Source organism: Rhinatrema bivittatum, chromosome 7 (assembly GCF_901001135.1).
Source record: "Rhinatrema bivittatum chromosome 7, aRhiBiv1.1, whole genome shotgun sequence".
NCBI classification, from domain to species: domain Eukaryota; kingdom Metazoa; phylum Chordata; class Amphibia; order Gymnophiona; family Rhinatrematidae; genus Rhinatrema; species Rhinatrema bivittatum.
The window spans coordinates 65,734,180-65,747,752 of record NC_042621.1 but is presented as its reverse complement, the minus strand read 5'-3'; the positions used below and the strand labels follow the sequence as shown (position 1 = coordinate 65,747,752).

The window sequence follows — 13,573 nt, the reverse complement described above, 5'->3', positions numbered from 1 at the left end:
AGCCGTGCCTTGCTTCCAGGTCAGGTTCTGTTTGGTCCTGCTGTGCCTTGGCTCCAGCTCTGGGCTCTACTTGCTGTCTACATATCCTTACTCCAGCTCCGGTTCCTGATTCTCCTTGCCTTCAGCCAGCCACGAACCTTGGGCTTCTTCACGATTCTCCTTGTCTTCAGCCAGCCACGAACCTTGGTCTTCTTCACGATTCTCCTTTGTCTTCAGCCAGCCACGAACCTTGGTCTTCTTCACGATTCTCCTTTGTCTTCTGCCAGCCTCGAACCTTGGTCTTCTTCACGATTCTCCTTTGTCTTCAGCCAGCCACAGACCTTGGACTCATTCACGATTCTCCTAAGTCCCAGCGACTCGGACCCCTACGGGCTCCTCCTGCGGGGGTCTTGGGTTTCCAGGGTGAAGACGCCATCAGTCCGCTCCAGCTGAGTGCCGCCTCCCGGCTTATTAACTCCTGTGGACGCTGTCCACCTCAGCCGGCCCAAGGGTCCACTATTGACTTTACTCATAAAACAACACTATAAGCTCTGATCCAAAAGATAGGAATGGACATCTCAAAGTCCTGACTGAATCCTTCCAGGACACATCTGCAGCACAAAGAGAGGAAAACCACTGGACGAGGCCCCCCTTGTAGTCACCTACAAACCAGAGGTGGGAAAAACAAAGAAAAATCATCAAAGGCTTCACCGCCACTATTCTTGGTGGACGAGTCGCTGACAGAAGGCATTCCCGGCTCCACCAGTACTGCCTTTGGCCAACCGCCTCCTGATCTGAAGCAAAGCGTAGTAAGAAACAAGCTCCCAAGTGGAAACTCATGCAGTCCTACCATGCGGCACGCTGAGCCAGCACAAACCGCAGGCCTCCATGGGAAGGACGTCCAGCAGGAGAGGATCCTGCTTATTCTGCTCCCCTAATTTAGTGTGTATTATTCAGTACAGGACGTGCGGGGGGAGAGAGGCCAGTCGTTAAAAGGCAAGAGAGCCCATTCTCACAGAAAATAGTAAGGTCCAAGCAGCACAAGAGAAGACCGAAGATGACGCCTTCGTGAGGGAGACACGAGCCAGAGGACTTCATCAATGGCCTTATGGTCAGGATAATCAAAGGGAAATTGTAAAACTCTGCAGGAATGCAAGACTTTAGGAAATTTAAAATGATCAAACACTTTGGAGCTGACAAGAAGTATTCAGCGAAGACCTAGGTTTCTCATCTCATTATCGGGCCGATACAGTACAGTGCGCTCCGATGGAGCGCACTGTTAACCCGCCATTGGACGCGCGTTTTCGACGTGCTAGCGTTACCCCTTATTCAGTAAGGGGCCGAAAACGCGCATCCGACCCCCCCCGAACCTAATAGCACCCGCAACATGCAAATGCATGTTGATGGCCCTATTAGGTATTCCCCGCAATTCAGAAAACAAAATGTGCAGCCAAGCCGCACATTTTGCTTTCAGAAATTAGAGTCTACCCAAAGGTCGGTGCTAATTTCTTCGGGCACCAGGAAAGTGCACAGAAAAGCAGTAAAAAGTGCTTTTCTGTGCACCCTCCGACTTAATATCATGGCGATATTAAGTCGGAGGTCCCAAAAGTTACCAAAAAAAAAATAAATTTGAAGTCGGTCCGCGGCTGTCGGGTCAAAAACCGGATGCTCATTTTTGCCGGCATCCGGTTTCCGAGCCCGTGGCTGTCAGCGGGCTCGAGAACCGACGCCGGCAAAATTGAGCGTCAGCTGTCCAACCCGCTGACAGCCGCCACTCCGGTCCAAAAGGAGGCGCTAGGGACGTGCTCCTTTTGCCTGTTTTTACCGCCGGGCCTCATTTGAATAGAGAATCGCGCGCACAGGAGAGTGGCCTGTGCGCGTGCCGGGAGAGTGGGCGTTTGCCCGCTCTCCCGCGGACTTTACTGTATAGGCCCGATTGAGCCATAAAACTCTATGCCTGATCTGGCATGAACTCCACCCCATCCGCCTTCCCCCCTTCACACTAACATTGGAATACCTTTTATGATTCATCTGTATTTTGTGGTAGGATCTTCTTTTGCTCATTCAAATTCTGACCTATGGAAGAGAGTATTAGTTCTCTAAAGCTAGCTAAGATATGTCTGTCCAATAAAAAGGTATCGCGTTCTATGTTTGTTTGGTTTTTTATTTGTTAACCTTTATTTTAAAAAAAAAAATGTCACTCTGCCTGCACGTACAGAAATATTTAAGCATAATATGTACAAGGCAGGCAGAATTATTGCCATATTTTTGCAATATTTCTTCTGCCAGCTCGTTTACCCCTCACCCAGGAGGGAAGGCGATGAGTTCAGGACCCCTCCTCACACCTGATTTGCTTTGACTCACATAAAGTATAAAAAGATTTATTTCCCGCACAAAATAACTGCTGAGTCCATAACAAAAATCCTTTTTTTTTTTTTTGGTGTGTTGCTTTGGAGGTAAACATCAGCAGCTTCTGGCAACTGTTTGTCACTTTCCAGCAGGCAAATTAATTGTAGCTCCTGTTGTTCTGATTCAGCATTTTTGGGCGAAAAGCGCACCGTTTTGATGACATTTTGCCTCCGCACTCCCTTGCACCCGATAGCACTGGGCGCTTGGAGCAGCAGGATTAACAAGCCTTTAATGAAAGCAAAACAGCACATAACGTTTAGTAGCTGGAAGAGGGAGAAAAAGAACTCTGCTGATGATCTCGCTTGCTTTTTTTTTTTTTTTCCATCCAGCTGCTCAGCTGAGTTTATTTTTTTTTTTCCCTGTTTTCCACCCAAGGCAGAGACCCCCCTTCCCCTCCCATGTCGCCCCCACAAGTGCACCTGGCTCCCTGCACTTTCATTCCTTAACTAGGCCTGTCTGCCTGCAGATGGTAAGAGAGAAGATTTCCAATGTGTTTCTAAAGTTTGGGTGCTCTTGCATTTCCTTTCCAGGTCCCCGTTGCGTGTAAATCCTGTCCATGCGGTTACATATTTATTAGTCGAAAGCTTTTACATGCGAAGCAAGCCCAGAGGACCTCGCATGCCACAGGTGCGTGAGAGCCTGGGTTTTTTTTTCCCTTTTGACTGGTCGCTAAAACAGTGCAGCGTGGCATGGCCTGGGTGGATTTTTGCGTCTGTAAGACTGTGAACTGCCGATGTTTGTTTGATTTCCCTGGCGTGAGGGTTTGGGATGATCTTCGTTTCTGTTTTCCCGCTGGCTTCTATTTTTTTTTTTCCCCTGCTTCCTGTGTGTTTGTGCCGCGGACGTTCGCTTGCTTTCCACTTGGTTTGTTTTCCTGTACACCACTAATGCGATTTCCTGACTGAAGCTAAATGGCTTAAAACAGTTATGGAGGGATTCGAGCTTCCCAGAGTAATCTCCTAAACAATATCTGATTTCTGAAAAAGTTCGATTTTAATTTTAGGAATTGCTCAGAAATGAATTTTTCCTTTTTTTTAAGTTTGCTGGAGCGTGTAAAGCTTGTGACTGCCCAAATTGTATGTCCTACCATTTCTGCCACACAGATGTCGATGTTCAAAAGCATTTAATCAGAGAACTTGTGAATTATCTGGATAAATGCTGACTCTCAAATATTGCAGCACTTTTTCAGATGAGCTGTTAACTGGATACAGTTTAGCTGGAAAACTTAGGGGCTAAGGGCCTCATTTTACTAAGCATTTTTTCCATAGACACAGAACGGGAACAAGGCCCAAAGTTTGCCAAGGAAACTTATCTGGCTAACTCTGATGTTTAGAATTAGCCGAATGAGTTTTTCAGCTAATTCGGGCTGGCCCCAGAGCAGATTTAAAGTTATTCCAGACCGTGTTCCTGAAAACCTTTAAGCTTATGTGGCTGTATGCAAAAAATATAGCCCCGCAAGTGCTGACAGAATAAAATTTAAAATAAAAAATCCAGGTCAGCAGCCAGGCTGCCCCTGAATGCACATTTTTATCAAAAATAATACAACAACAAGAAAAGAAGCAGAGCCCTGTATGAATGTAAGAAACGAAATTATCCTGGTTTTTTGTGGAGAGCCCCGGGTAAAATCCAAGCTCTTACTCTATAGGAACCCGAGTCCGGCCCGCTCCTCCCGATTTATGATCTCGTGAACCCGAGGTTTGCAGGAAGACGCGTCGCTCGTCCTCCCGGGCTTCAAAAGTTGAAAGAAAGGAGCCAGGGTGGCAGGAACACAAAACACAGGGGAGCGGTTTGACCCGAGTCCAGTCGGCGGCTTTAGCTTCTCCAGACCGTCCGTCCGTCCGTGTGGCAGATCACGCGAGGTGTTGGTGATCTTGGGTCCGGCATTGCCGAGCGAGCCGTCGGGCAGCGCAAGCGCCTCTCAGATGAGGTCTCCCCGACCGGATCAGGGCTTCGGCGCGCGCCTTTTCTCCCCCCCACCCCCCCCAGCATTCGGTCGCGCCACGCTCTGTGGCGGATGTGGAGGCGTCGGTGCGAATGGGGCATGGGGCTCGGGAACCCCTAACGAATGCGTCTTTCAGTTCATGCTTTTATTTCCCCCCCCCCCCCCTTCCCTTTCTTCATAAAACAGAAAACAAGTCTGAGGCCAAGAGGAGGCGGACGGAGAGAGTCAGGAGGGAGAGAACGAATTCCATCGGCAGCAGAGATTTAGAAAACAGGAAAAGGTCGCGATCGAACAGCCATTCGGATCACATCAGGAGGGGAAGAGGAAGACCCAAGGCTGTATCAGCAAAAAAGCAGGAAGAGGAAAGAGGTCGGTACATTTTCAATGTTTGCACTGGGATAAAATGTTTAGGTGGCTTTTAACCATCTTTTTGACCGCTGGTGATGAAAGCGACGCGCTGCCAGTGCAGGTAGTGGCTCTGCGCGCCCCTCCGTGCGTGTTCCTTGTACAGCCCTGGGGTCACTCTCTTTGTTTTTTGCTAGGAAAACAGGCGCTGCATAGGAGCCAACTTTTCAAAAACAATTTGGGGTGCTAAACTCCACACAAATTACCCCCTCCCTAGACCTGGTGAAGGAGTTTGCTCAGTATTAAGGTGCCCAGGCGCTCGCTGCACCGAGAGTTGGCACCTGTGGACGGTAGGGACCACCTGGGGCATCAGAGACTCTTAGCTTTGCAAATGCCGCTATGATGGGTTACTGAGAAGCCCGAATCGTCCAGGTACCACGTAGAGATGGCACTCGGGTTTGTCTGGGGTGAAGGAACTTCTTATCAGGATGCTAGGATGATAGCTTTCTGTAGTGCCTTGCATCTCAATTAAGTCCCCCAAATGCCCTACAGGTATGATAGCGGAGGGGAGTGCCTCGTCTGTCACAGACGTGTGAGATCACGGCCCCGCTCCGACCACCTTGGCAGGAGGCTGCAGAGGGCGTGCCATTGCCGCCCGCAGGTGCCATTGGTCTCCCGTGCAGGTGCTAGCCAGGCCTGACCCAGCTTCGCTTCCCAGATCTGAGGAGTTCAGGCTCTGCCAGGTCAGCTTTGCTGGGGGTCCTGCAGGGGTCAGAGAGGCACTTGTGGCATTTGATGGCTGCTTGGGTCACATTTGGTTGTGTGTGCATGCGCTATTATTATTATTATTACTACCTGATCATGGTTGGGATGGAGGAAAAGGAGCACAAGGCGTGCAAGAGCTGGTGGTGGAGCACAAGAGGCCCGATGTCCATCCTTCTGCCGCTCGCTAGATTTCATACCCTTACCTGCCACCGCACTCGCCTCCTAATTCAGAGCTTCCCAAACCTGTCCGGGTGACCCCGCAGCCAGTTGGGGGAGAGGGGTTCAGTGAATATTCACGAGACACATTTTGCTTGCACTGGGTCTCTCATTGGAGATATTCTGAAAGCCCAGCTGTCTGGGAGGTCCCCAGGACGGGTTTGGGAAGCCGTGTCTCTGGCAGCGCTCCCAGCTGCTTGGATGTGTTTTTAGTGCAGGCTCCCCCTGAACCTGATCTTTATCCCCTTGCATGTGTGGGCGCGTAACCCCGCTTTTTTTTTTTCTCAGGCGCCAGGAGATGCAAAAGAGGAATCTCCAGTCTTTTTGGAAAAACAGAGCCAATTAGTAACCACGTTGGAGGGAATATTGTGTAGCAGCTGAGCACGTCCGCACCCCCTGAATATTTTACCTGCAGAGGCCTAGCAGTAGGGCTTTCTGCCTCTTCAGGTCGGCTGGTTGGCCGCATAAGTACAAGCTGGAATGGTTCGAAATGGGAGCCTTAAAAAGTGTTTTCTTTTAAACCAGCTGTGTGTTTGTGCTTAAGTAAAATTGATCCTGAGATGGCCGAGGCTGGTAAGGATCTTCCGTAAGCATACTTTATAGAAACTGCCATGGGCAAATCGACTTACTTTAAAAGAAACCTTCAGGGCCTATTTGAAACATTTGTTTCCCTAAGGTGCAGCACTATTACAGATGTTACTGTGCAAGTATTATCTGAGGGAATCCAAATTTTCTTTTTTTTTTTTTGTGGTTAAGAAAATTCCATCCCAAAAGCGGGCATCTGCCCATTCCTGCGGCAGCATCCTTAAGCAGACATACAGGATAAAAACATTGTAATGAAAACTAGGGATGTGAATCGTGTGATCGATCGTCTTAACGATCGATTTTGGCTGGGGGGAGGGAAATCTGATCGTCATGGTTTTTTTTGTTAAAAAATCGTCAAATCGTAAATCGGCGGGAAAACCGGCACACCAAAACAACCCTAAAACCCACCCGACCCTTTAAAACAAATCCCCCACCCTCCCAAACCCCCCCCAAAATGTTTTAAATTACCTGGGGTCCAGTGGGGGGGGGGGGGGCCCGGCGCGATCTCCTGCTCTCGGGCCACGGCTGCGTTAATAGAAATGGCGCCGGTGGCCCTTTGCCCTTACCATGTGACAGGGCAAAGGTAGCGCCGGCGCCATTTTGGTTCCTGTCACCCGACGTCACGAGTGCAGGAGATCGCTCCCGGACCCCCGCTGGACCCCCAGGGACTTTTGGCCAGCTTGGGGGGGCCTCCTGACCCCCACAAGACTTGCCAAAAGTCCAGCGGGGGTCCGGGAGCGATCTCGTGACGTCGGGTGCCAGGAACCAAAATGGCGCCAGCGCTACCTTTGCCCTGTCATATGGTAAGGGCAAAGGGCCACCGGCGCCATTTCTATTAACGCAGCCGTGGCCCGAGAGCGGGAGATCACGCCAGGACCCCCCCACTGGACCCCAGGTAATTTAAAACATTTTGGGGGGGTTCGGGAGTGTGGGGGATTTGTTTTAAAGGGTCGGGGTGGGTTTTAGGGTTGTTTTGGTATGCCGGTTTTCCCACTCTCCCCCGATTTACGATTTTTTGATGATAAATCGGGGGAATTGCTATTGTATCGCAGCTCTAACGATTTTTGACGATGTAAAATATATCTGACGATTGTTTTAAATCGTCAAAAAACGATTCACATCCCTAATGAAAACTGCAGTTTAAACCTTCTTCATCCAGGAAGCTATTGTTGCCAATAGTTAGGGCGTTTGCTGATGAGAGACCAGGCAGGAATAATCTTTTATTGGTCTCTCCGTAAGATGAAAGTAGGGGCCATTACCTTCCTGAACAGCAAAAAGAGAAACACGTTTTCGTAGGTTTTCTATCCAGATATTCTGATTTGTCAGTCTTTTTTATGTCCCACTGTTGGGTACTTTTGCATTTGGAGCATCAGGCGATGCTTTTTCTGAAAACCAGCAGCCTCCTCAGACTCTCGGGGATGAGTCGTGTAACCTGCGTCACTGGAGGAGTCCCGGGAGAATGTTCCAGAAAGAACTTTTGAGCATGAGGGTGGTTAAGTGATCCCAACCACCACTCGGTCTGTCAGGACGCTGGGCCTCTGCTGGCATTCACTTACTAATTTAGGTTAGGCAATTTCAGACTGTTATATTTATTTCTTTTTACATTTTGCACGGTGTTCGTTGCAGCTGATACTCTGCTTCTGACTGACCCATGCTGAATTAAAACCCGTGGTTTGTTTGTTTTTTTTGTCATCTTTTTGCTGGGATCGACTTTCTGAAGAAAATGTCTCCCTTTGACTTTGCTTGAAATATTTTCTGCCCAAACCTCGTTTGCAGAGCAGATCAGCGGCTTCAAAAGATGCTCCTTCGGATCCCAGAGGATATCCGCATGGCTCGTTAGCAGAAGTGCTGCGATGTCTTTGCCTGCGTCGTCTTCCTGAGGATGCTGCTCTGAGGAGGGTCAACTTTTTCTGCCCGGAGGCTCCCCCAGCTATCACAGTCTCCCCGGGGTGATACGTCCAGCTCGTGGGCCTTGTCTTTGCTCCCCTTGTGCCAGCTTCAAGGCTGTTTCCTTGTTTTTACACGGGAACAGGGCACCTGGGAGATCAATGGGCCGAGGGTTCACATCCCATGAAATATCTTAGGAGGGGAAAAGCTGCAGAAAGTTTATCCAGCTGTTTGTTTATTTTGACAACAAAAGACCCGGAGTTCTTGTTTTATTGACTATGCAAGGCTTGAAAAATATATTTTTTTAATAATTTATTCTTTATTACATTTTTACATCATCAAACAAATGATGTAAAAAAAAAAAAAGGAAAGTCAACTATATCAAGCAATTACAATTCCCATCAAACAAATAAGCAATAAAAAAAATATTTGAACAAGTCCTCATGACAAGGGGACAGTAAAGAAAATAAGGCAATAATTAGAAAAGAAAAAGCTTGAACCCTACCTTGGCCACATATCGCCAACATATAATTAGGCTTTGCCTACGAAGAATGCTTCAAGATGTGCAGGATCCATGAAAATAAACCTGTGACCCTGCAAGCTGACCACACTCAGAGGGAAATGTTAGGTAGAATGAAGCCCCACCAGCCAAAACCCGAGATTTCAATTGGAGAAACGGTTTCCTTCTTTACTGCGTCTCTCTAGAGATGCCTGGAAATACCTGGATCTTTTGTCTGCAAAAAAACTGCCCTTCCATTGGAAATACTGATGAAGAAAGGATCCCTATCTGAGTCCAGCGCAAAAGTAACAATCGGGCCGATACAGTACAGTACGCTCCGACAGAGCGCACTGTTAACCTGCCTTTGGACGCGCGTTTTCCCTTACCCCTTATTCAGTAAGGGGCGAGAAACGCGCGTCCAATCCCCTGAACCTAATAGAGCCCGCAACATGCAAATACATGTTGATGGCCCTAGTAGGTATTCCCGCGCATTTCAGAAAACAGAATGTGAAGCCAAGCCGCACATTTTACTTTCAGAAATTAGCGCCTACCCAAAGGTTGGTGCTAATTTCTTCGGGCACCAGGAAAGTGCACAGAAAAGCAGTAAAAACTGCTTTTCTGTGCACCCTCCGACTTAATATCCTGGCGATATTAAGTTGGAGGTCCCGAAGGGTAAAAAAAAGTCCGTGGCTGTCAGTGGGCTCGAGAACCGACGCCAGCAAAATTGAGCGTCGGCTGTCAAACCCACTGACAGACGCCGCTCCGGGCCAAAAGGAGGCGCTAGGGACGCGCAAGTGTCCCTAGCGCCTCCTTTTGCCTGTTTCTACCGCCGGGCCTCATTTGAATACTGAATCGCACGCACAGGCAAGTGGCCTGTGCGCGCACCGGGAGAGTGGGCGTTCGCCCGCTCTTCCGCGGACTTTACTGAATCGGCCCGAATGAAAGTCGCTCTAGTTGCTCTATCTTTGGATGAAGATTGAAGAAATAATGAAAGATCAGTACTAGCGAAGGCGCTAACGAATCCGAAGCCCCTCCTCTGGCCTTGAAACCTTCCCCTCAGACGGTAAATAAAAGCAGCTAGACAAAAGAAGGACAGGAACGCAGTACAAGGCCAGTACATTTCTTCCCTGGCGAGTAGGCCATGGAGGAATTGTTAAATCCTTGGGCGTATGCCTGTGTTGCTTGCTTTTTTTTTTTTTCCCTGCAGCAGTCCTAGAACAAAATATCAACGTTTTTCTTCTCTCTAATAACCTGTGCTAATACCTATTAGAAATAAGTGCATTTCCAAAGATAGTTTTATCTGGAAAGCTGGTGCAAATGCCAGTGTTGGTTTTTATTTTTTTTTTAAAGGGTTGTTTTTTATTTTTTAAGAAATGCAGATCTTGAAAGGAAGGCCTGGAACTGCTGGGGGGGAGTTACAGGCTCGGGAGTGATATTAGGGAACACTTTTTTTCCCCCACAATGAAAGGGTGGTGAATGCACGGAACAGCAATCCCGGTGCACAAGAAAGCCGGAGGAAGCGCTAGGCGAGGTCGGGCGGCCGATGAGGGTGCTGAGGTGAGGGGGGCTGGCTGTAACAGAGAGAGAGTGAGATATGGGGGTGCAGGGAGCAGGCATGGCTGGGGGGGGGGGGAGAAACGATGATAGAGCCAGAGATCAAGTGGGACAGGAGAGGCCTTAGGATCAGAAGCAAGAGTTTTTCATACTTGGATACAAAACGATGAGACTTGCTCGTTTTTAAGTCGGAGGCCGGGATAAAATCACAGGCTCTGCACAGTACGTGTCAGGGCGCTTCTAATAATGAATGCGATGTATTTGGTTCCTTTTTTTTTTTTGTTTTGTTGTTTTGCCTTAGCTGATTTGGCCTTTTTCCCATTTGATTTTTAGTTGTTTGTCTCTCCCGCCGCAGCTCTTGCGAAACACGGTCCCTGCTGGGGGGACGTCTAGCACTCACGTTTTGCAAACTTTGGAGCCTCTTTTGCCTCTAATAAAGTTGGCTCTAAATTTTCGAGGTTTATAGTTGGACGATCCATTGCTCTTCTCTCGCACCTCCTTTGGGTTTTTCTTGTTCCTTTTCTTGTTTGTGCTTTATCTCTTTTTTTTTTTTTTTTTTTTTGGGAACCCTGCATTTTTTTTAATATGGAAAACATTTTGCAAGGCGATGCTCTCGGGGGGGGGGGGGGGGGGGGGGGATGGGGAGCAGAAGGGCATTTGATGCAAGGCAGCGGAGGATGTGTGTGTATATGTGTGTTTGTGTGTATATGTATATGTATGTGTGTATGTATATGTGTGTGTATGTGTGTGTGTGTGTATGTATATGTATATCTATGTATGTGTGTGTGTGTGTATATATGTATGTGTGTGTGTGTGTATATCTGTTTGTGTGTGGCAGATGCAGGGCCATCTAGAAGTCCTTAATTTCAAACAGACTGCAGGAGAAGGCGCAGCAGGAGACGCTGGGGCCTCTGCTGAACTTGTGATGTTTACAGCCTGTGAGCGGCTTTTTCCTTTTCAGCGGTGGCCGTGCGGGCAGGGTAAAACCTGAGCAAGGGATGGAGCAGGAATGTGCCGAGAGGCTGAGGCACTACTCTATGTGCTCTCCTAGATTTCCAACCTGCTGAGACTTCCTCTGAATAATTGAGAAGTTGGCAGCTCTGGAATACTTGTGGGAGGGCTTTTTGGTGGTGCAAGTATCGATTTGATGTTCCCTCTGATTTTTTTTCCACATCTTTCGGCTCTCTTTCTTGCCTCCTTCCCTAGCCTTCGATTCCTTTTCTTTTGTCTCTCCTTCCCTGCGCTCCCCACATCATCCCCAGTCCATACAACGCACCCACACTCCTGCATCTGCCCCCTTGCCTCTTGCGCTCCCTTTCTCTGCATCAACAGATTGAGCAGCAAATCCCACTCCCCTGGCTGCGACCGCGGTGTCTCGTCTGTGCCGGCGCTGCGGACAGCTGCAAAAGCCGCAGGCTGGCACTTCTGCCGGCCTCATGACGCACAGTATCATCGGCAGGACACGCCGGCCCGGGAGCTTTGCTCACAGTGCCGGCACAGGTAGGGTTGCCAGCTGGCTCCAGATTTTCAGGACAGGTGGAGCCGGTCCGGGTTTTACCCCACTGCATGCAGGGACTTGTAGTTCTGTCTTGCCTATGCATGCCTTAGGAAAAGCAAATTCCTGCATGCAGTGGGCCAAAACAAGGACTGGATCAAACTGTCCTGAATGTCTGGAGCCAGTTGGCAACCCTAGGCCTAGATAAGCCAGAGCGGTGGCACCACCGGGGCAGAGGCTCCTCTTTACTGGGTCCTGCGTGGGACGGGTGTCCCGCAGGCGCAGCGCCTGGCAGAATGCTGTGTGTGTGTGCGCATCTCGGAGGGAACATTTTGATATCGACCCTGGTTTGCACGACAGCATGCTGATTCAAAACCGAAACCCTGCTGGGGAGAGGTTTCACAAATCCAGGAGCGGCATCGGTTTCTTCCCCGCCCTCCCCCCCCCCCCCCCCCAGCCCCTGGTTGAACGAGCAATCTTGCTTTAAGAGTTGTTGGCCATGGCAACCCGTGCTATCTGCTGGAAGATTTAGGTGCTGATTCTGTGGACGCTCCCAGTTCCCCCTTCTATAATTGCAGGACAGTGCAAACTTGCAGTGCTGTGACCAAAAGAACCAAAGAATCTATTGTGCCTGTGGGGAATATTACAGGAGCGGGAGTGAAACGCAAAACATTTGCCTGTACAGTAGCTATTCTACCTGTCCGCAAATAGCAAATCAGCCACTCCAATGGGAACCTCTGTTCAGGAGAGCTGTCTCTTCTTCCCCCTCTCCCCCTCCAACAAATATTTATTCCGAATTGAGACAGAGCGTTAACTTTACTAATCGACTGCATTTCACAGAACAAGTTGATCCGCTCCTGGCTTTTGCCCCTTTTTGCAAGCATGGACCTGTAGTTCTGACTTCCCTAAGGGAAAAGCGAGAACTGCTTAATATCTTTGATGCCCTGAAATAAGATCTTTTATGTGCGTTAGATCTTGGTTACACCCTTCCATGGGTCCTGCTCGGTGGTGACCTAATTATATATTGTATTTCTTTTTTTTTTTCCGTCCAGTTGAAAAACAAGAAAAGGAAGTTGACATGTACGCTAACCTCTCGAATGAAAAGGCGTTTGTGTTTTCGGTGGCCCTGGCGGAAATCAACCGAAAGATCCTCAACCAGAGGCTGATCCTCTGACCCCCTCCCCGGACTGCAGCGCCCGAGGCAGGACTTGGCCCGGGGGTTGCGTCAGCAGGACATGCAAAAGGGCTGCTTGTGGACCTGGGCCATGGTGCCGGATTTGGGTTGCATCAAACGTGGGGAGGGGGGCCCCCTAGACTTGCCCCTCTGTTCATCAGGGCTTCTTGTTTTGCAATGCAGAAGACTTTTTTTTTTTTTTTCCTAGCATTCTTTCATCCCAGAATGGAAACTGCATTGTCACCGTTTCATGCACTGGAAGCGACGTGAGCTTGGAGGCTCCTGATGGGAGGAATTTTGCAGCAGAATGCAGCTGGCGTTTGAACCACTTTCCTCTGCAAGGGAAAGGACTTTAGTTGAAAATAAATATATTTCAGATATTTTTTAATTATAATGTCACTGACACATGTACAGAATATCTAATCTTTTAATAAACCGATGTTTAGTTTATTGGACTTTTGGAATAAAAATCTGCAAGTGCAATGGAATTTTTTACTCGCTCCTCGTTTGTTCGGAAAGAATTTACTTCTGTGTATAGGAAACAGTGTTGGAATGAAGTTTTAGATCCTTGAAAAGATTTTTTTTTTAATTAAAACACCTGGCATACACTTTCACTCCCCTCTTCCCACTCTTTTTTCAGTGCAGGTAAAAGGACCCTGGGTACATTGGACCTCCTATGCGCCACCGGCTGGGTTTTTAAAGGCAAAGCCAGCATGGGGGGGG

At 48.7% G+C, this 13,573-nt stretch overlaps 1 protein-coding gene across 2 annotated transcripts in view; it reads left to right on the top strand.

Annotated features, from left to right (window-relative positions):
• C7H16orf87 (chromosome 7 C16orf87 homolog) overlaps positions 1 to 13,338 on the top strand; it is a 29,141-nt gene extending 15,803 nt beyond the window's left edge. The window contains exons 2-4 of one of the 2 annotated variants that reach the window (XM_029608466.1): positions 2,919 to 3,015; positions 4,517 to 4,699; positions 13,059 to 13,338. In XM_029608466.1, the coding sequence (XP_029464326.1) occupies positions 2,919 to 3,015; positions 4,517 to 4,699; positions 13,059 to 13,120 (342 nt within the window). In that variant the 3' untranslated portion in view covers positions 13,121 to 13,338. Of the gene's footprint in view, positions 1 to 2,918; positions 3,016 to 4,516; positions 4,700 to 12,728 lie in introns of both variants that reach the window. The other variant, XM_029608465.1, reaches the window with a different exon arrangement.
• Positions 13,339 to 13,573: the final 235 nt, after the last annotated feature.